Below are 22,209 nucleotides of genomic sequence, written 5' to 3'. Positions count from 1 at the left end.
AACAACGAACAAGGCCTCATATCTAAAATTTATCAACAACTCAAAAAATTGAATCACTCCAAAACTAACCTCCAAAGTAACAACCATCCCATTAAAAAATGGGCCAAAGACTTAAAGAGAGTCTTCTCTGAAGAAGAAACAAAAATGGCCTATAGACACATGAAGAAATGCTCAACATCTCTGGTCATAAAAGAAATGCAAATCAAAACAACTCTAAGATTCCACCTCACTCCAGTTAGAATGGCCAGGAAAACGAATAACAACAGATGCTGGAGGGGATGTGGCCAGGAGGGATCACTACTACACTGTTGGTGGGAGTGCAAACTCGTTCAAACAGTATGGAAAGCAGTATGGCAGTTCCTCAAAAGGCTAAACATAGAACTCCCCTATGACCCAGCAATTCCACTACTTGGCATTTACCCAACCATCCAGAAACAAGGACATACTAAACCCACTAGCACAATAATGTTCATTGCAGCACTATTCACCATAGCAAAGATATGGAACCAACCTAGATGTCCCTCAGTTGATGAGTGGATCAACAAGTTGTGGTATTTGTACACAATGGAATTCTCTGCTGCTGTCAGAAAGAATGACATCGACCCATTTGTTAGGAAATGGAAAGACTTACAAAAAATCATATTAAGTGAAGTAAGCCAGACTCAAAGGAACTTAGGCTCAATGGTTTCCCTCATTCATCATAATCAGTAGAAACCTTGGGCTCTACTAGCAGAGATCTGCAATAGAGCAAAATCTTGATACATAAGGCCATATAATGTGAAGCTAATTGAAAGGACCTCCAGGATATTGAAACAAAAGCCATATAATGAATGATTGTTGTCCTTAATGTACTATGTTGTCTGTCATCTCCTTTGCTGTGCCTTGGTTATCTCATATTGGTATAGTATCTCACTTTGTTATCTGATATATTGAATTTATTTGTATTTGGATATTTGAAATTTGATAGGGAAGGGGGGAAAACCAAGACAGGTGGGGGATGTGGGGGGGGGAAGGGAAATGGGTACCAAGACATGTGAAAGGGTATCAATGTATGTGAATTAATGCACCTTCTATCTGGCAAATATCATGTAACCCTTTTACTAATTACAATAAAAAATAAAAAAATGATTATCCTCACAAAATATTGAAATTTCAAAACTGTACTGTTTAGCAAAAAGAAAAATAAACTGGGGAGGGGGAACAGAACAAAAAAAGACAGAACCAAATTTCTAAGGGAATGAGGAAAATTCAAAAGAAATTATTTCCATAAATTACAATGTCAAATGAAGAAAGAAAGCAAATGTATAGAAGAAATATTTGAAGGGTTTTTTTGTTTTGTTTTTGTTTTTGTTTTTGCCAGTCCTGGGCTTGGGCTCAGACCTGAGCACTGTCCTTGGACTTTCTCAAGGCTAGAGCTCTACCACTTGAGCCTCAGCACCACTTCTGGCTTTTTTCTATGTATATGACACTGAGGAGTTGAACCCGCGTCTTCGTGCATGCTAGGCAAGCACTCTACCACTAGGCCAACCTCCCAGCCCTTGAAGCTATAATGGACATTTTACAAAATCTCAAGAACTGACATTCCTGAAAAATTTTAAAATTATCAAAGTTAAGGAAAATAAGAATCTGTCTCAACCAAATGAAACTTAAGATACATGATTACTAACTGTAATATTATATTTTGGATGGTGACCCTGGAATATGAAAACGTTAGGTAGGAATTAATGCTTTCTCAGAAAATAGTATAATTTAAAAAAATCTCTAATTAAATATAATGCATTAACATCATTCACTAGTTATAACAAATGTACTTCTGCAATTTAAAATGTAAATTATAGAGAAAATTGGGTCTTAGATATATGGGAAGTTTCTATAAAATATGTTGGACTATTGTATTTCACTGCCAAGAATTTTTACCCCAAATTTTATTTTCTGTAGTCATCACAATAGTTCTAGAAAGTAGTTAAGTCTTCTTATTCATTTCAGGAGGAAAAGTAACTGGAATACAGTAAAGTGATTCAGATAAAATCCCTGACAGCACTCATCCTGGCTAGTAGTCATTAAGGTACTTTCGGTTAAAAATCTAAGTTTCTAGCTGTCAGGTAAAAAACTATATAACCTCTGTATAATGTTCAGTTCTTTTCTGCCTTGACACCAGACAATTAGATAATTTATAAGAAAGCTTATTTGTTACATAAAAATGTTTTCATCATTTGGATTTGAGCTGAGGATATATAATATATATTATATAATGTGTACATATTATATATATATGTACATGCATTAAGAAACTGCCTTTATCCTGAGGAAATAAGTGTCTATTAGTTTTCATAACTGGAAAGGATCAATTGCTAATTTACTCTGTGCAAAAATATGTTTTTATAATTTCTATGGAGAATTAACAAGGACGTTTGATGTGAACCTCGAAGGAAAATAACAAAAAATGACATCATGTTACTCAAACTCTTGTAGAATGGCAGATAAAATATTTATGAGAGGAATACTTAGTTACTTGTAGAAAATGTACATTGAAAATTAAGAGCATAAAGCATACTTTGTTTGTGGCAAATTTCACTGTGAAAGTGTAAATCCAACTTAGAGAAAGTACATAGTTCATGTGTGTTCATTTTTCTCCCTCCTCCACACCTCCATTACTAGTAAATAATTGCTGATAACTAGTCTATCCTCCAGAAGAATATGTCAGTTCTGGCTGTTCAAGAATATATTATTTTTTCAGGTAAAAATAATGATTATGTAGCATTATTGACCTTCCTTCTCTAAGATTTCTTTTTTATTTTTTTTGCCAGTCCTGGGCTTAATCTCAGGGCCTGAGCACTGTCCTCGGACTTTCTCAAGGCTAGAGCTCTACCCACTTGAGCCTCAACACCACTTCTGGCTTTTTTTATATGTATGTGGTACCGAGGAATCAAACCCAGGTCTAGGCAAGCACTCTACCAGTAGGCCAAACTCACAGGCCCCTTCTCTAAGATTTCTAAAGGCAATGTTAAGCCTCTCTTCCTGCTTGGGGTGTGTGTGTGTGTGTGTGTGTGTGTGTGTGTGTGTGTGTGTGTTTGAAATCCTAGTCTCATGGTCATTGTCTCATGAGTAGACATATGACTATTTGTTCAACTACAGGAAATCCTGAATTTTTGCTAAAATTATCATAAAAAGAATTCTCTCTTGTGATATACTGAACTTGTAACTCACATTCCAGGAACTCATTCCATTCCTGGAAAAAGATTACCTGTAGGACAAACCAGTCAACACTGAGACGAATGGATAGGTATAGAAAGAAGAAAAAGTAAGACTTCTGCACATCTAGATATACCTAGGATGTCTGAAACAACGCAAATTTGGGGTATTTCAATGATAAAAGACAACAAACAATTACCCAATTTTATGTTAATAGATTGGCTATTTATTTATTTATTGCCAGTATCAGGTTTGAACTCAGGAGCTGATGTTTTATCTACTTGTTTGATGCCTGATTGCATACTTGGCTGACACTTTACTAGGCTGGCATTACTTCTGGATATATATATATATATATATACACACACATACATATATGTATATATATGTATACATAGATGTCTATATCCATATATGTATGTATACATGTATATACATTTATGTATATAGTGAGAGATCACTAATTCCTAAGTCAAGTAATGAGCACTTTTCTTTTTGGACAGTGTCACCCCTTCCTTTCCTTTCCTGTAGTTTCTCCCTCCTTTCCCTGCCATAATTGCCTAGTCTTTTCCACCCAGAATCCACTGAGTACCCCATGACTGCAATTTTTTACATAACACACATTGTTTATTTTTTAATATATTTTTATGGTAATTAAAAGAAGGGTTACATTATATTCGCCAGATAGAAGTTGCATTCTTAACAGACATTGCTACCCCTTTTCATGTTTTTGTTCCCATTTCCCTCCCCCCACTCCCCTTCTCTCATCTTATCCCCCTTCCCTATCCTATTTCAAATAAACAAAGAAACATATATACAATATGCCAAGTAACAAAGTCCTATGTTTAGTTTTTGAGGAGCCTCTGGACTACCATCCAGAGTGATTGTACTAGTGTACATTCCCCGACAGTGAAACAGGTTCCTTTCTCCCCCAACCCCACAAGCACTGGTTGTTATTTGAATTCATGATGTTGATCAGTCTAACTGGGATGAAATAGAATCTCAAAATTGTTTTGACTTATATTTCCTTTATGGTTATGAATGTATTTGCCTGTTACTTTTAGAGGTGAAATCTTGCAGACTTTTTTTTTTTTGCCAGAAGCTAGCTTCCAACCACAATTCTCTATGTTTCAGCCTCCCGAGTAACTAGAATTATAGGCATGAGCCACCAGTATGCAGCTTTGGCTAGTTATATTTTTACTCAAACTGAAATTGTCCTAGTTGATACTGGGTTCAGGATGTCATCATCACGCTTGACTTTTATACTTGAGACTGGCTCTCTACCACCTGAACTAGAACCCCCACTTCTGATTCCTTTGCCCAGTCCTCATTTTACTGCTCACTGATGCCTCTTAAATTGTAGAGGACAATTCTCAATTCTGATTCAATTTTTCCAGTGTTTATGACTCACTCACCAACAAGATCGCAAACTCCCAGCTGATGCTGTTACCCAACACCCAGCCACATCTCAGGTCTTTAAGCATGTATGTAATTGATTGTCTAAATTTTCTCCAATGCATATGGAGAACTAAAAGAGGAGTTTCATTCATTTCACAAATACACAATCCATCCTAGGAATATAAAGCTTTGTAAGAGCTCACATTTTGACTAGTTCATCTCCCATATCTTGAACAGCTATAGAAAGTTAATTAAGGAAACTGACATGTTTTGACTATCAACATTATGTTAAACATGATTGCAAGGATTTTTTAAAATACATTTATCCTGCTTTTCCTCGTTATCAACACAACCAGCAAATTAAGTCTTGCTATTTCTGCCTAAAGTGAGGAAATAAGCTCAAGAAAACTAACATGTCCAAGACATTAGTAAATGTGTCTTAAAGTTTATGTATTCTTTTGCCTTTGGATTCTTATCGCCTTGCATAGTATCTGACATTCAAATTGCTTTCCTAAGATATCTGGCAAATAAAGGCATTAAAAATAGCACAACTAGGCTGGGCTTTGTAGCTCATGCCTGTAATCCAAACTATTCATGAGGCTGAGATCTGAAGATCTCTATTCAAAGCCAGCCTGGTCACTAAAGAACATGAGAGTCTTGTCTCCAATTAAACACTAGGAAATGGGAAGTGGGACTGTGGCTCAGAAGGAGGGTGGCAGTCTTGAACTGAAGAGCTCAGGGACAGCACCCAGGCCCAAAGTTCAAGCACCATGACTCACAAAAAAAAAAAGTACAAAGTTTATTCTTTATTATAGCATAACCTTTTCAAAGAAGATCATAGCAGGAACAGTTTCATATTTTTATCCTTTTGTTTTTAAATAGATCACTTGCAATCTCTTGGAATTATGCATAGAATAATATTGGTATATTTTAGATCTGAACACATAACTCTGCTACAGAAATGAGCTTTAGTCAGTGAAGTGCCCTGGCTAAGTATTAGGATTCTTGGATTAGAATAAAATCATATTTACTGACACTATGTTCTTATGTGATTTCCATATCCCTCAGATTATTCACTGCTAAAATTAGAATGATAGTATTATCTGCCATATAGATGTTCACAGATATTAATGAAGTTATACCTAGCATACCAATGCTTTGCTAAGGCTATTTACTTTTATTACTATAATATTAATTTCCTCTGTTATATGAATGGATATTCTCATGAGCTAGAAGACTTGATAACAGATTATTAGTATATATTAATTGCACAAAGAAGTTGCATTGCAGTTATTTTCATACATGCATATAATATACTTTCACCATATTTTCCCTGTTATTCTTTCATACACTCATCCTTCCCTTTTTATGTTTATTGGCTTTCATTATTTGATTTCATAACTCCATGCCAAAATTGTTTTACTATACTAGACACTGTCATAGACATAAAATAGTCAAACCAAAACTAGAACTCAGATCCCTGCCCCCACTGTGTATTAAATGACATTATATATCTTCATCTTCCTCACTAAATACTTCAGCCAATCATCAATCCTTTGCAAATTAATTATACATCCAAAAATGCCATATTGAGCTTTCTTATCATTATCATTTTTGCTACTGACTTGTTGAAGACCTCAATTGCTCTGACCTGGAGGTTTTTATGGAAGTTTCCATGTGAGACTGTAAAGGCCTTCAGCATGGGTAGGATTTAGAAGCAGGGAGCAGTGATTAGATCTGAATATATTTTGATGGCCAAGTTGACAGGGCCTGCTGGTAGACAGTATGTGGAACTCTCAGAGAAAGAGGGTGAGATCATGGGAATCTCTTGAATCTTTAGTCAGAACACTGAACAGTGTGCTTTGCTCTAAGATTAGCCAGGTCCTAGGATTAGGAGTTTGGTTTTGGATGTGCACATGCTTGGCAATTCTTACTAATACATATTTTTACAAATTGAGCACTTCTGCTCAGGAACTAATTCCCATTCATCTTTTCAAGTTCTATGTCTTGTTCTTGGTTTCCTTGTACCTGAAATAACTACTACTTCCTGAAACCCCACACTTACAACTATGAATTGAGACTCAAGAAGACACAGGGAGAATTAGACTTATTTTCCTCCATGGACACACAGGAACATTTATGAAATACTAACTATAAGTTGGGAATTACAGTAATCACTATATATACATATATATATATACTGTTTTATATCTGGTAATGTTCTTTGAGGGTAGGGTCAATTCAGTTTTGCATATATCAAAGAACATGTAATCTCATAGGAGGTAAGAAAGTACTTTGATTATTTAGCACAATGTTTTAAGTATATAATGAACAAGATGAAATACGCTAAAGAATTGTGGACAATCAGGCAGAGTTATTGATATGTATTGACTGTGTATCTGTCATGTACAAGGTCTTTGTATTTTTGTTTACAATCATAATAATCCTATGAAATAGGCATTGGGGAATAAGTGCTCCCACAAGGTAATAGAGTTTGCATGTGACAAAACAAATTAATGATCCAATTCTGATTTCTAAGGCATTCATTTGCCAAACAGAATCAGAGAAAAAAATTTTTTTTTGCCCGTCCTGGGGCTTGAACCCAGGGCCTGGGCACTGTCCTTGGACATTTTTTTGCTCAGGGCAAGTGCTCTGCCACTTGATTCATAGTGTCATTCTTGGCATTTACTATGTATGTGGCACAGAGTAATTAAACCCAGGGCTTCATGCATGCTAGGTGAACACTCTACAACGAGTTTATGCTTCGGAGTGAAAAAACCTGAGGCGTCACAGAAGCATGAATGGTAGTCATGATTTTTCTTCTGTGGGTTAAATATGGCATGAAGAATTTTGAGCATGGAAATGATAAGATCAGATTTTACACTTTAGGAAAAGTCCTCTAATATAACACTTAGTGAAGATGTGTTTGTGTGTGTGTGTGTGTGTGTGTGTGTGTGTGTGTGTGTGCACGCGTGTGCTGGTTGTTGGTCATTGGTACTGGGATTTGTACTCATGGCCTTCTACTTTCACTTGGCTTTTCCTGTTCAAGGATGGCACTGTAGTGCTTGAGTCATACCTACGGTATTGTCCTGGTTAACTGGAGGTAAGAGGCTCATGGGCTTTTCTGCCCTGACTGGATTCAGAGATACTCTGATTTCAACTTCTTGAGTAGCTAGGATTACAGGCATGAGCCATCAGCACCTGGCTCTACTCTGTATAAAACTTAGTTAACACATTTACCTCCCATTCTACAATATAGAGTCTATTTTAGACCTAGTGTCCTAGTCCATTCTGGGGTGTGTGTGTGGGCGCGTGTGCGTGTTAGTGAGATTGAGGGAGAAAAGAGAAACAAGAAGTTATTATTGAGTTTCATTTAGTCTCTTTCATTTTACTGTCTAGTGCTCAACATAGAATTTTCTCACAGGAGAAAGACACAGTAACAGATGAAAGAATGAAAGAAAGCTGGAGGAAGAAAGGGAGGGCTGAAAATAGAACTTATGATCTTTTAAATACAATCACTATGTATAGCTCCTATGCATAGTTCTCATTTACTTTCATAAAATAAATTTAACTTTACATATAAGTCACGATCACTTGAGCAATTTTTTGAAATACTTCTCCCTTCAAAGGAATGCACTGACCCTCTGAACATCAGAGCATCATGAAGATATAGTCAAAATCAAATATGGGAACATTTTTATACCAAAGGAGAGTCTTTGATATAGCTTGTATTACTTGATTTCATTTCCCTCATTTAGTTCTTTTATTTAAAAACTGTAATACTCAGGGCCAGAGTTTGGCATAGTGGTAGAGTGCTTTCCTAGCATGCACAAAGACCCAGGTTTTGATTCCTCGGTACCAGATACATGGAAAAAGCCAGAAGTGGTGCGTGGTTCAAGTGGCAGAGTGCTAGCTTTGAGGAAAAAGCCAAAGATGGTGCTCAGGCCCTGAGTTCAAGTTCCAAGACTGACAAAAAAAAAAACCGTAGCACTCAGTTTCTTCAGAGATCACTGTGGAGTACAAAATCCTAGAAGTATTTTAATCCCAAAATGGACTCAATGTACACAAAAATCAAATTAGAATTAATGGCTCTCAAGCAAAAAGAAAAGTTAAACAATCAACACAAAGATGGGACAAGCCTCAGAGCAGCTCTGGGTTTTAGTGAGGTTGTCTTGGACAGAATCTTTGGGCACTCTCCTGTGAATGACGCATATGTAGGAGGATATAAGTGGAACACAGAGTCTGGCAGTCTTACCAAGCAATACGAATCAGCATGAAAATTAAAAATGGGTAACACTAACACGTTCTAATGAACGAGTATCTTTCTGGGCAATTTCTGCAAATTATCTCATTGACTAGGTCAGTCAGCGAACCTGCAACGGTCACTCTCATTACCTGCATTTTACAGATAAGAAAACTAAGCAAATTACTCAGGCCACCTAGCAAATGGAAAAAGGATTTGAACTCACAGAGTTTGACTGCAAAGTCTTAAGTTTAATGGCCAAGCTACATGCCTTTGCAATCTAGTTAGAGCAGAGAAGATAACTCCATTCTAGGGCCAAAAAAGGGAAAGGGATGCTGGGTTGGCCAATTCAAGAACAGAAAGAATAAACTGAAGTCAAGTTTCAGGTATGCTAAGATACCCTGTGCAGTCTAGTAGCTCATAGTAGAGAGACCTCTGACTTCTGTAGCACTGGCAGCCATTTATTTCACTCAGAAGCTTGGGGCTAAATTTGCTATTTGTTTCTGTGACAGCTGATAAGCCTAGCTTTGTAAAGATTAGAATTCTCACAGTTTCCTGCTTCTGGCAGAAAAGTAACACATTTACGAGTGTGAAACTGCTTTACATTGTGGGGGGGGGAGTGTACTCAGAAAATAGAAAATTTGTATTCCCTCATTTTGCTTTTAAAAAAAAATCATGACATTCAAAATTTGTGCTTGCAGATTCTTATAACGCATTACAATACTTTGGGAATCTCCCTTCCACCAAAGTGAAGGTCCTTTTTAAGGCATAGATTGAGGGGAGAGTGTTGGTTCTGTGCTCTATTTTATTTCTAAATGAATCCCTATTAATACATTTGGTTTTAATGACCAAGAAATTAGTGAGGAATTAGGACATGAAAATTAGTCTTGCACTAAGAATTCTAATTTCAAGGAACACCTGTTAACCATTCCATTTTATTTTGGGCCAAGAATTCTGACTATAGGATTAAAAAAGGTTAGAGATCCCTGAAGATAGAGATTATGGGTGATGTTTGGCTGTGTAGCACACATTAAAAGGTGGCCTTATTAGTATGGCACAGACACAGACCGTAGGGAATCAAAGATCTCTGTGATCTCTAAATGTTGTTCAAAAACTCACCAAGATTCTGGTGGCTTGGGCCTGTAATCCTAGCTGCTCAGGAGACTGACATCTGAAGATCAGTCTGATCTTCAGATCAAACTGCCAGCTCCAGCAGAAATGTCCAAAAGATTTTGACATGCAATAAATCAGCAAAACTAGTGGACTAGAGGTTTGGCTCAACTAGTAGAGTACTGGCTTTGAGCAAAAAAGCTGAGCAAGACTGAGAAGCCCTAAGTTCAAACCTGAGTACCAGCACAGAAACAAAACAAAACAAACAAACCCAAAACAGAAGAGAGCATGTTGGATTAAATATGTATTGATTGTGTTCCTTTTTCAATTTGCTTATTGTTGTTTGTTTTGTGTACTAAGAATTGAACTAGAGTGGTGTACATGTTAGACAAGTATATTACCAGTTAAGCTACATCTCAAGGTCAAATTGATAGTTATGTATTTCTTACAAATGAGTTCACAAAAATTTATTGAGCATCTACCAATGTTATGGCAGGCATTTCATGCATTAGTATAAACCTCAGACATTTGTGTTCTCACAGACTTAGAGTGCATAGACTGAGATAATGCGCCAAAAGCCTAAAGAGAAATATCGCATTGCCTGTAAAGAGCCATTACTCAGGAATCAACACCACCTCACACACAATCTTCCTATGTGTTTGGGTAATGAGAATAGATCTTAGCATGTATAAATCAACAAGAGGAATCAGACAGTTCTGTTCATCACTGTGAACATTTGTACATTGCCTTTTACATAACACAAACTAAAAAAACAATCTTTGGCCCAGACACAGATAAATGCTGTATTTCATTATATGTAGAATCTGAAAAGAGCCAAACTCAAAGTAGCAAATGGTAGAGTTATAGTTGCCCATAGCTACGGGTGGATGAATGGGGAGATGCAGTTAATGGATAGAAATTCCAGTCATACTAAGGCTATGTAGCTATAGGAATCTACTGTAAAGCATAGTGGTAATGGATGTATTAATTGATTTGATTATAGTCATCACTGTGGAATGAATGTGTACATTAAATCATCATATTCTTGAAAACTTTATATATGTGTATATTCCTTAGCAAATATTTTAAAATAAAAATATATAAATGAAAAGCATATTTTTGCAAAATTTAAAAACATTCAGGAACTGTCCATTTGCATTAAATCCATGTATCAGCTTTTTCAGGAATTTTACATTTCCAGATTTAATTCTGGGCTCTTTATATCCAGCAGTAGCATCTTCCCTAAGCAGTCCTATTTTCAGACCTATCTTTATGTCTAGCCTAACAACAACCCAACCAAAAAAAATATATCCTCCCTAAGACACTATTATTAAAGCTAATCACTAATCATGCATTTTGCCCCTCATTTAACCAGCAACTTCTCTTTCGTGTCAGATATCTGAGTCCAAATGCTAAATCTGTCCTCTGGCGGGATAACTCTCATTCTGCTTATTGCCTTGTATTTCTTTGATTATTCCATCACCAATTAAGCCATCCACGAGGGACTCTGTCATATGAAGGTCTGTTACCAAGAAATCAAATACATGCAGAAGCTGTTTACTTAAAAATAGAGAATGTGAGGAACACATGGTACAGAAAGTTGGTTACTTTTTGATCTTCTCATTTACATTAGATCATACCATCTCCTTTCCTCTTTTAAATCCTGCAGTATGGTAAATAGCCTTATGTTTTCTTTTTTCACTGAATCTTACTTCAGTAGATGTAGCTAAAATGTCACCAATTATTTTATGTAGCCAAGGCTTAAGAGCACAAGAAAGAGTTTAAGTATTTAGCATTACATTTTTTATTGTCGGGCCCTTTCCTGGAAGCTTATGAGACATATTACCTCAATTATTACTCATAATAACTCCATGACAAACAGAGCTATGAGACACCATTGCTGTTATTTATGCCTAGTTCTGAATGATTCTGTGCTTTCTCTACTTTACACTGAAAAAGAAGAATGGGAAGGTAGAATAAAAAGGCAGGGAGAAAAGCAGATTGAGAAGAAGATGGATAATGAAGCAGAAAAGCCTCAATTAGTGTTAATTTGTTAAATAAATATCTATTAAGCTCCAAATACTGGAGACACAGAATTTCCTCATAAGACAAGTTCCTTGTTCTAGAAAAACACGTATGGCTTAGGGGAGTAAAATTTCTAATAAATGGTAGTTCTCCACCATAGGGCAATACTCCATACATTCAGAAGTATATGCTCAGAGAGAGAGGGGGCAGAGGCTGACCAAGGAAACTGGCTGCTCAAATAAGATGACTCTTGTGAAAGAATGAAAACAATACCTGAGACCTCTCAAACTGATGATAGCAGATAGAGATTCAGGTTAAGGCAGAGGTTAAAGATGACAGATGGTACAGAATTGTAGAGATAGGTATCTGGAATGATGCTCAAGACAGTATGTGCTTCAGAGAGGGACAGAGGTAAATGCATGGTAAAGACTGAGAAGGAAAATGGCAGAAGTAGCTTTGATAGCTTAGTAGAATCAAGCATTAGGAAAGGGAGCAAGAAGAAGAGAGGCATTATGTGAGAAGGTAAAGTGGGAAAATAAGAGGCCAGGGGCTGCCAGAGCAAGTAGCCCCTCTGTTAAGCATAATAAATGACGTTCTCACAGCTATTAAATCACATGGATATTATGACCTTTTAAAATTTTTATTTGATTTTTGTCATTTCAAGGAAAAGAAGAGTGTAGCAGCAAATAAATTTGTGGTCCTTCTTGGAAATGCAAAGAAATGAAGGTATCATTTGAGAGAGACAGGTGCTTGGAGGCAAGAGGAGATAAGGTATTTCTGATGTGCAGTTCAGAATTGTTATGTGGGTGGCAGAAAGACAGAAAGGCCCTGTTTTGTCAGCAAAAGCATCAGATAAGAAAACATGTTGCTGGGCCGGGAGTTTGGCCTAGTGGTAGAGTCCTTGCCTAGCAAGCATGAAGACCCGGGTTTGATTCTTTGGTACCACATACATAGCAAAAAAAAAAAAAAAAGCCAAAAGTGGTGCTGAGGCTCAAGTGGTAGAGCTCTAGCCTTGAGAAAGTCCAAGGACAGTGCTCAGGCCCTGAGCTCAAGCCCAGGACTGGCAAAAACAAAAAAACAAAAAAAACAAAAACATGTTGTATATGTTGCATGCCTGTGGCTCACACCTGTAATCCCAGCTACTCAGGAAGCTGAGATCTGAGAATTGCAGTTCAAAGTTAGCAGGGGAACAAAAGTCGGTGAGACTCTTATCTTCAGTTAACCACCAGAAGACCAAAAGTGGCTCTGTGCTACCCTTGAGCTGAAGAGCTCAAGGACAGCACCAAAGTCCAGAGTTCAAGCTCCATGACTGACTGACAAAAAAAGAATCATTTCTGTCTTCAAATGTACCAAGTAACAAGAAATGTACTCATTACTTTATGTATATAACTATAACCCCTCTGTGCACCACCTTGACCAAAACAATTAAAGAACATAAAAATAAAAATCCAATCAAGGGGGGAAAAGAAAAGGAAAAAGATGTTTGAAGTGATAATATCCTGATCACAGTCACATCATCTGAAAAAAATTACAGATATTCTGATGGCCAGGTATAGTTGCATATTAGGGGTTCTATATCATTGTTCCTTGAACTGAGCTGTTTCCTTCTGGGTAGAAAGCTCTACAGTGTCATGTAGTGTCTCGATCTGGTTGCTTGAGGACAAACTAGGCAACAACTTATGTCATTAGACTGTCAGACCTGGACTTTGATTATAACCTTTCCCTGCATGTAAGAAAAAAATAAAAGGTTTCAAGAAAGGGAAAAAAAATCTATGTATCCTAAAGGTGTCAAGTAGTTTTTGTCAATAGTATTCCTCCCCTACAGCCCTTCCACTGTAGCTGTAGTGCAGTAAAATAAAATTTAATAAGCTCTGGTGTACAATTCTTTGGGGAAAACTGTTCTGGTGGAATAAAAAAGTAATACACAGTCTTGCTTGTGACAGCTTATAGGACTGAATGCTGTGCCGATGTCACTAAAGGGACAAGTCATTTTTTAACCATCTCTTCCTTCTCTGTCACACTCACTCAAGTTCATTCTCTTCTGATGGGAAAGTGCACTATGCGATGTCTGCTACCTGACAACCTCCTATCGTGCAATGGGATTGCCCATGGCCTCCATGAAATTACCTGAAAAAAGCCTGGAAGTTGGTCTCAAGCCATCCTAGATTCAAGACCAGCTTATATCTTAATGGTGCTATGACCCACTGTACCCTAGGCATATGGTTCCAAACCTGGCACATAGTAGACACTCAGTGAATCACACTGTTATTGCTATAAAGTTGTCATTTTCGCCCATTAAAAGGAAAAGTCAGAGCCCAGGGCTCCCTCATTTTAAAGTCAGAAGTGCCATCATGCTGTTCCATGTAAATTCCTCTGCCAACTTCGCCAGAATATCTACAGCCACAAATTTCCCCAAAACTTAGACTTTATAAGGAACTGACATTTTATAAGTCAATTTCTAAGACTTTATTCTTCTCTATTATTCTTTCTAAAGTGGCATGAAATATAAGAGACCACAGTTAAATAGAATGAATACAAACAGGATTTTTTTGGCTTACCATTTTTGTCTGCTCTCCTCAATATCTGAAAAGAAAAGGGGAAATATTTTGTTAACATTTTGCCTAAGTATGCAATATATATTTTTATTATACTTTTTAAATTTTATTGTTGGGGTGATGTACAGATGGGCTACAGTTACATTCATCAGGTAGTGGGTACATTACTTCTTGAATATTGTTACCCCTTCCCATGTTTTGCGATACACATTATGTTTATACACAATTCACTGGTTAGTTAAAGAAATTCTAAGTAAATGTTTCATTCTTTAGAATAGCCAAAACCTGAATGCAACTCAAATATCCATCAACAAGTGAACAGATAAACTGGTACATTCATCCACTGAAGAACTGTCTCTATCTATCTATCTATCTATCTATCTATCTATCTATCTATCTATATCTTGGGTGAATCTCAAAATAATTATGCTAAGTGGAAAACCTAGGTACAAGAGATATATATTGTATAAGTTCATTTATATAAGCATTCTGAAAACTTGCAAACTTACCCATAGCAACAGACAGTGAACTAGGAATATCAGGGCAGGGAAGGATGGATTATAGAAGGGCATGTGGCAACTTCTAGGGGTGATAAAGATAGTTACTGTCTTGGCTGTTGTAATGTTTTAACATACACCAAACCCTATCAAACTTTAATTTAAATTAAGTCAATCATATCTCAAGAAAACTGGAGTTAACAAGAAAAAAATAAAAATCATAAATAATGGCTGAATAGGAGCACATGTGTCTGTCTATATTGTATCTTATTTGTTGCACATCCATTATGTTCTCTAGGGCCTGTTTTAAATTGCTTTTGAAGTATGGGAACTGATTGGTCATTTGGTATCCATTGACTGTGGTAATGATTTCTAATTTTATTTTGGGAAACCAGTGCTACTTTCATTCTTGGTTTACATATTTCAGAGCTGGGCAGAGAAGGAGAGAAAGAAAAAAAGGAGAAGCTTATTGTCCTTTTCTGCTGGTTTTGAACCAGAAAAGATTCAGGCAAGGAGTTGCTGCTGCTGTTTACGTTGTGGTTTGAATTATTTTTCCCCAAAACAAATGTTGAAGGTCTAGTCCTTAGTCTGTATGAATGGGACCTTATATCATATAAATATACTATATACACTACAATAAATAATAATATAATTAATACTATAACCAGAATGAATATTATTATATTTATATTATTACTAAAAAATCTCACCCATGAAACTTTCCCAGAAGCAGTTAGGTAGGTGTCACTTTGATAATAATATATAATTCATTGGTCTTGTTTATCTTTTTTCTGTTTTTACAAAATTGATTTAGTTAATAAGACTGAACAATGGTAATAGCTAGTGTGGATATTGCAAATCCATTCCTCCATTATATCCAGCTCCTTCCTCTTTTCTAAAACCAGGAAGCCACATCCTATCTGTTTGATAGGATTTTACTTCAAGCTCTCTTGTGTCCTCATGGATTTAAAGTGACTAGAATAGAAATAACCATCTACTGGGCATGAGACCCAAGATTTCTATTATTTCATTTCATAAAGTACAACCATAAGTGACATTCAGTCTCTTAGAGATGAAATTAAGACAGTAGCTGTGTCATTAAGCAGTTCTTGTAATTAAATATGAACAGAACTCTCTCTGCTGCAAATTTTGCCTCTGAGCCCACAGACTAATAAAAAATGTACTACAAATGTTATGTTGCCATACTCATCTGAGCCAACCAATTTGACGGTTATCACTAGAGGAAATGTAAATAAATTTAAATATTATGAATAAATTTAAATACCATATTATATTGAAATACAGCAATACTATGTTTTGCAACTATGGAGGGGTTATCTTTGATGCCCTTATTCCTCACTTTTAGCTAATGAAAGCAGCTATTCAATGTAAATAATTCAATCATAAAAACGATACGGAATCACCATTCACTGAACTATTATTTCCTAACTGTCTCATACTGTAGAGTAGGTTAAAGTTCAAAATGAGGTTGTCAATTCAGTCACTTAGTGGATGCCTGAGAAATGGGGTGTAGGGCAGGGTTTGAGACTCATCCATTGAATGAAGTGACATCTGAAAGGGGAGAGCTCCAACATGAGTCATGATGTGTCCCAGGAAATCCAACAGGCACTTTTAATAATGACTCACTAGGCACACTTGAATGGGATACAAAACACTGGGCCCTGGAAGGCAGATGAACAATATGCAATGAGTATGTATTTACCACTTTTGCCTAGGGCAGGGCCTGTGTAGATAAACAAGGCAAATGCCATTATTTGCCTTGCCAATGGGAGTAGACAATGATATTAACTTCCATTTCCCCCCTGGACAATCTTGCTCAAAAACTTAAGTATGCTAAGCAAGATAGGAGATATAGAGTTATCACAAAATTCAGCCATAGAGCCATGTCTAGGCAGGCACTCCAACCACTGAGAAATACCTCCAGCTTTGAACAATGATGTCTTAAGACCCTTTCTGGTTTGACAGTTCTGTGACCATCTCACCTCTCCTACAAAGGAATATGTATGGGACTTCAGAGTAGTGTCTTCAAGAGAACAAACTATTACTTTTCCTTTTTAAAAAACTAATTATATGACTATTAGAGAATTGTGCATACATGATATGCCTACTTGGATGTGAGATGGAAGAGAAGACAAACAGCAGTGTCACCTGTCATCTTCACTAGACTCATTCTCTTCTGAGAATGGAGAAAAATGAAGAAAAGTAAGTTCCTTCTCACTTGTTTCAGTGACTTTAAAATTGTAACCCTAGCTACTAAAGAAGCTGAAATCTAAGGATCATAGTTTGAAAGGCTAGCTTGAGCTGACAAATCCCTGAGACTTTTATCTCTAATTAACTACCAATGAGCCAAAAATGGAGCTGTGGCTCCAGTGTTAAAGCAGTCTTGAGCAAATATGCCAAGCAAGATTGTCAAGCTCTGAGTTCAAGCTCTGGTATCAGCATTAAAAAAAAAATCAAATGATATTGATTGAAAGAGAGATGTGGCATTGATGGTTAGAGTTGCATCTACTTTCACTTGGTATTTCTTTTGTTTTGGAGGAAGTGGTAAAGGTTTGTTTTTCTTTTTTCCAATGGCAGAGTTGATTAATGACTCAAAAGAGAGTCTACATGCTCCAGAGACTGGCATTCTAAACCAGAGCTGATTCTCTGTCATCTGCAATGCAGCAACCTAGGAAAAGATAGTGCACAAGTAGAAAAGGAAAAAAAGAACCCAGTGCCTTCTTCCTTGTCCTTTTGCATTGGTGCACAATGAATCCATTTCTGTCTCTCTCCCAAGGCTGGCTGATCTACACACATTGGTCTTAGTGTGCCAGGTCACTTTGGTACCAGACGAGGGGTTTTAAGCCCCCAACAGTAATTTAAGACGATGTATGCTAAACTGGTGCTTCGTGTTGTCATGTATTTGAAAGAAAATCAAATAGATTAGATGTAGAAAAAAACCATTCCTGAAGTAGTTTTCAGACTCAGATGTGGCTCTTTCTGTATTCAACATGGAATACTGGCATAAACTAATATTTCAAGTTTATGCTGCACATATATATATATATACATATTCAATTTTCTGGACTATGAACTCTTATTATCACAACAGTCTTGGAAAGCAAGTCTTATAATTATTGCTGGATTGGAGATAAGAAAAATGAAGCAAAAGCAAATAGTTTTAATTTGTTTAATTGTTGAATATCTAACTCTAGTTTTTAATAAGCAGGTCAGATCTAGTATATCATTAACAGTATTCTCAACAGCAGTTTAAATCACTTTTTGAAAGACTGATAATTCAAGTGATACTGGGATACAATATTGGAAATCAGCTTTCTTCAAATTTGGAAATTACTCTGAGAATAGCCCAAGTGGTTTAATTTCTGTTCCAGTTTGGAATGAATAATGTCAATTCCCTATTTATTATGATCTGAATAGAATTTCAAAAGCAATCTTTCTTAGCAATGCTATTGGAACATGCTAAATCTAATCAAACAAAATGATGTCTTTGTATTTCACAATTTATTTTCTCAAAAGCAGCACGATCTAGGAATGAATAATTCAAAAATTCCTAAATAACAAGTCCTTTTCTGTGTCACGTATTTCACTAGAGTGTTAGATTTTTTTCACAAAATAACTCAAAACTGTGTAAACAACATCTTTTCTATTTGAGACTAAATCCAATGCTAGTTTTATTTTTTTAACACGTATGCCAACACTTCTCCTGTGGAATCAGTTTTATATTTTTAAATTCTACAAATAGACATACGAATGCAAGGGTGCTCTATTCATAGATGACAAGTTCCTTCAGGAAAAGGCTGTGTGTTTACAAAACATAGGAACAATTATGCATATATAACATAGGAGATTTTTATTTCGGCTGTTTTTTATTTATTCATTTGAACACCTGAGTCGAGTGGCTGGGAGGCTGACTTTCCATGTATACATTCTCAAACCATTCGCCACCACACTGTTGCCAAGATCTATTGGAGTAAAGAATCATAAGCATATAGATCAGGAGAGAATAAACAGGGGCGCCCCTTGTCCTCAGAAGTAACTTCTTGGGGTGCAGTTTTCAGATAACAACAAGCATGATTTTAAGGACCCTGTGACTTTCTCCTGGAAAGGAAAATTTCCCTGTTAGGTATGTTGGCTTGACTTTCTCTTCCCCCATATCAGTTCCTCAAGAGCTTTATGGCTCTGAATAGCAGACATAGAAGCCATAGCAGCCTGTTAACACCAATAATAGCATCTGATTTACTCAAGCCAAGCAGAGAGAAATGCCCAAGAATGAGAAGAAATGACTGAAAGTCAGAGACTTGTGTTTTGATAAGAAGAAAATGGCTGGCCCCAAATGCCTAGATCCCTTTCCTTGGAGCTGTGTAGTCAGAAGGGGAGAAGGTTAAGACACGCCCAGTTGAGCCTTCTTGCTCTCCAGGACCTTCGATGACTTTTAATTATGTATAAGCATTTCTCTACCAATTAAAACATTTCTAGCTAATCTACTCAAAATCAAGTCCAGGAGAGCTCCTTGCCCTTCCTCCTCTCCTCTTTATCTTCAGTATTTCTGCCTCACAACTATAATACTGGTAACTTCAGTTCCTCATATTTTCATATTAATACATGTATCTGGTCCCAGAGCCACCCCTGACTCACTTCAATTTTAATAAGAAATGATAAGTCAGAGAAGATTAAGAGGAAAAAACAAAACTGCTCTCCTGATATCTGCCCATTTCTTTCATCTTAAACAAGCACCAGCTAGAATTGTCCCTGCTTGAGCCCGCTACCTGAGCAAGCAGCCTGAATGTGACAGGTGGTGACCTGGGAGGACTGGGGAGAGGGAGCAGGCAGGCAAAGGGAGGGGGGCTGAACAAACCAGGAGTCCTAAAAGCCTAAAAGCAGAGAAAAGAGATGGACACCAGAGTGGAATGGAAGTGTGTGTGTGTGTGTGTGTATGTGCGTGTGTGTGTGTGTGTACACAAAGAACCCAAACAGTGGGATTTAAAAGTGAATGGGGGAAAAAAAAAAAAACAAGAAAACCAGCCCAATCTGAAACTGCCATAAAGATAGAAGCCTCAGCATGAAGGCAGAAAAAGAGCACAGGAGGAAAAGAAAGGATGAGAATGGTAATAGAAAACGGAGGAAAGCATGCAATTCCAAAACAAGGGAGGGTGCCAGAGGGAAAAACAGTCAGAGCTGAATCTGAAGACAACTTGAGAAGGAGAATAACAGGGAGGGGGGGCATAAAAAAGAGGAAGTCAGAGAAGAAAGATCACACAAGGGGTCAGTGCAGCGCTGGCAAAGGGAAAAATAAACGTGCTCAAAGTAATTGTCTTTGAAGAGAGCGGGGTGGGGGGCCGCGGGGAGGCTGGGAATCTCTTCTGCTTCGTGGATGGAAGGTTGCCTGCCCACCACTGGGGCACAATAGGATGGATCGGGACCCCACACCTTACACTTCTTTGCACAACAATGCAACTAATACTTACCACGATTGCAGCCCCTATAGAGATCAGGCTGTTGGGAAGTTAAACTTTTGGAATTTCCTTGAGGAATTTTTTTAAAGCCCGGACTGCAGGCATGGGACAGCCCTTCTTACAAGTTGAGATGCAGGGGTCATTTCCTACCAGCTTGTCTTGCTGATGGTCTGCAGGAAAGGGCTAGGAGGTGGCTCTCCTGGGGCGGGGGGCAGGCAAGACTGATCAGCCACAGAGCCTGGCTGCCCTGGTCCTTCCCGAGATGCTGGGGCCGAGCCCGCCTGACTCCCTCCCTCTGTACTCACGTCCAGGAAGATCGACATCCCCTTAGAGAGCCGCAGGGCAGAGCTGAGCTCTTCTGAGGAGTTGTTGGAGGATGGCGACGTCCCCCGGGAGTCCTCCATCCTCAGAGCCCCGCAGCCCACCCGAGGGATGCGCTGAGCAGAGATGCTGGGGCTGGGACCGGGCTGGGACCCGGGCTGGGACCAGGGCGCGGCTGCAGCCGATCTTGCTGCGTCCTGGCGCTGCACGACCGCTGCCTGGCTGAGGATACGAGTGGGTGTTCGCTCCCTGCGCGCCTCCCTCCGCTCTGTCTCCTCCTCCTCTCCCTGGTGCCACCCCCTTCTCTACTTTCCTGGGCTGGAAGCTCTCGGATCAGACTCATCCCTGCACTTAGCCAAGCCTTATCCCCACCACCTGGAAGCAGAACTCAACCCCACCAAAGCGCACCATTAGCCACAAACCAGAGATAACCTGGCCCAGGCCACCTCGGGGCAGCTTACTTTTAGGGAGAAGGGAGAAGGTTCAGACAGATGGAGGGCGACTAGAAAAAGGAAGGGTTTAGTCCTGAGCAGCTAAAGGACAAAGTCACAACTCCCACAGATTCACACACTGGAACCCCCTGTGGGGAACCTCGTGTGTGCAGAGGGATTTAAAGTTTTGCTTACTTGGCTTGTGACCCAATCACAGCTGTCAACCCCCCCCACCTCGCCTCCTCTGCACCCCCCAGGACTGGTGAGCTCCTGGATAAAACCATAGAAGGGGGTGGCTATTTTAGTATAGGGATGAAGGCATTGGCGTTGAGATCTGCCAGATCTGAATTCTAACCTGGCCTTCATCATTTTGTAACCTTGCAGTTTTGCCAATTGTGTGTGTGTGTGTGTGTGTGTGTGTGTATTGAGGGTTGGACTTCAGGGCCTTTTGCTCTTGCTTGGCTTCCCCATTCATGGCTGACACTCTACCCCAGAGTCACATCCCCACTGTAGGCTCCCCCCCCCACACACACACACATTTTTTTTCTGGTTAATTGGTGGTAGTCTCTCAAGATTTTTCTGCCTGAACTCGTTTCAAACTGTGATCTTCTGATTTCAGCATCCTAAGTAGCTAGAATTACAGATGTGAGCCACTGGAGGCTGGCTTGAAATGAGTAAACCTTTAAACTTCAGGCTTCCTCATCAGTGAAATGATCACAAGACTTATTACAAATTTCTAAGACTTGTATATACAATAATGCTACCTGGTCTAAATAAAGTCATCACTGTGCCTTCGTGATTGGCAGTGACCACCTTCCTGAAATTGGCTTGCTGGTGTTTCCAGGCCCTTCACCCCACTGTTGGCCCAAGTCTGCCATTCTGTGCTTACATAAACAGAGTGGTCGTTCTAACACTGGCTGTATATTGGAATCTCCTTGGCTGAATACAGGTTTTAAAATATGG

The 22,209-nt window shown here is 38.2% G+C and overlaps 1 protein-coding gene across 1 annotated transcript in view; it reads right to left on the bottom strand.

Moving 5' to 3' along the window:
- Positions 1-21,000, bottom strand: part of Necab1 (N-terminal EF-hand calcium binding protein 1) — a 139,755-nt gene extending 118,755 nt beyond the window's left edge. The window contains exons 1-2 of the mRNA XM_090339046.1: positions 20,800-21,000; positions 14,527-14,551 (exon numbers count right to left, since the gene is read on the bottom strand). Coding sequence (XP_090195172.1) covers positions 14,527-14,551; positions 20,800-20,898 — 124 coding nt within the window. The 5' untranslated portion in view covers positions 20,899-21,000. The remainder of the gene's footprint in view (positions 1-14,526; positions 14,552-20,799) is intronic.
- Positions 21,001-22,209: the final 1,209 nt, after the last annotated feature.

This window comes from Megascapheus bottae, chromosome 9, assembly GCF_031878675.1.
Source record: "Megascapheus bottae isolate mThoBot1 chromosome 9, mThoBot2.hap1, whole genome shotgun sequence".
Taxonomy (NCBI): domain Eukaryota; kingdom Metazoa; phylum Chordata; class Mammalia; order Rodentia; family Geomyidae; genus Megascapheus; species Megascapheus bottae.
This window is presented reverse-complemented; position numbering and strand designations above follow the sequence as displayed.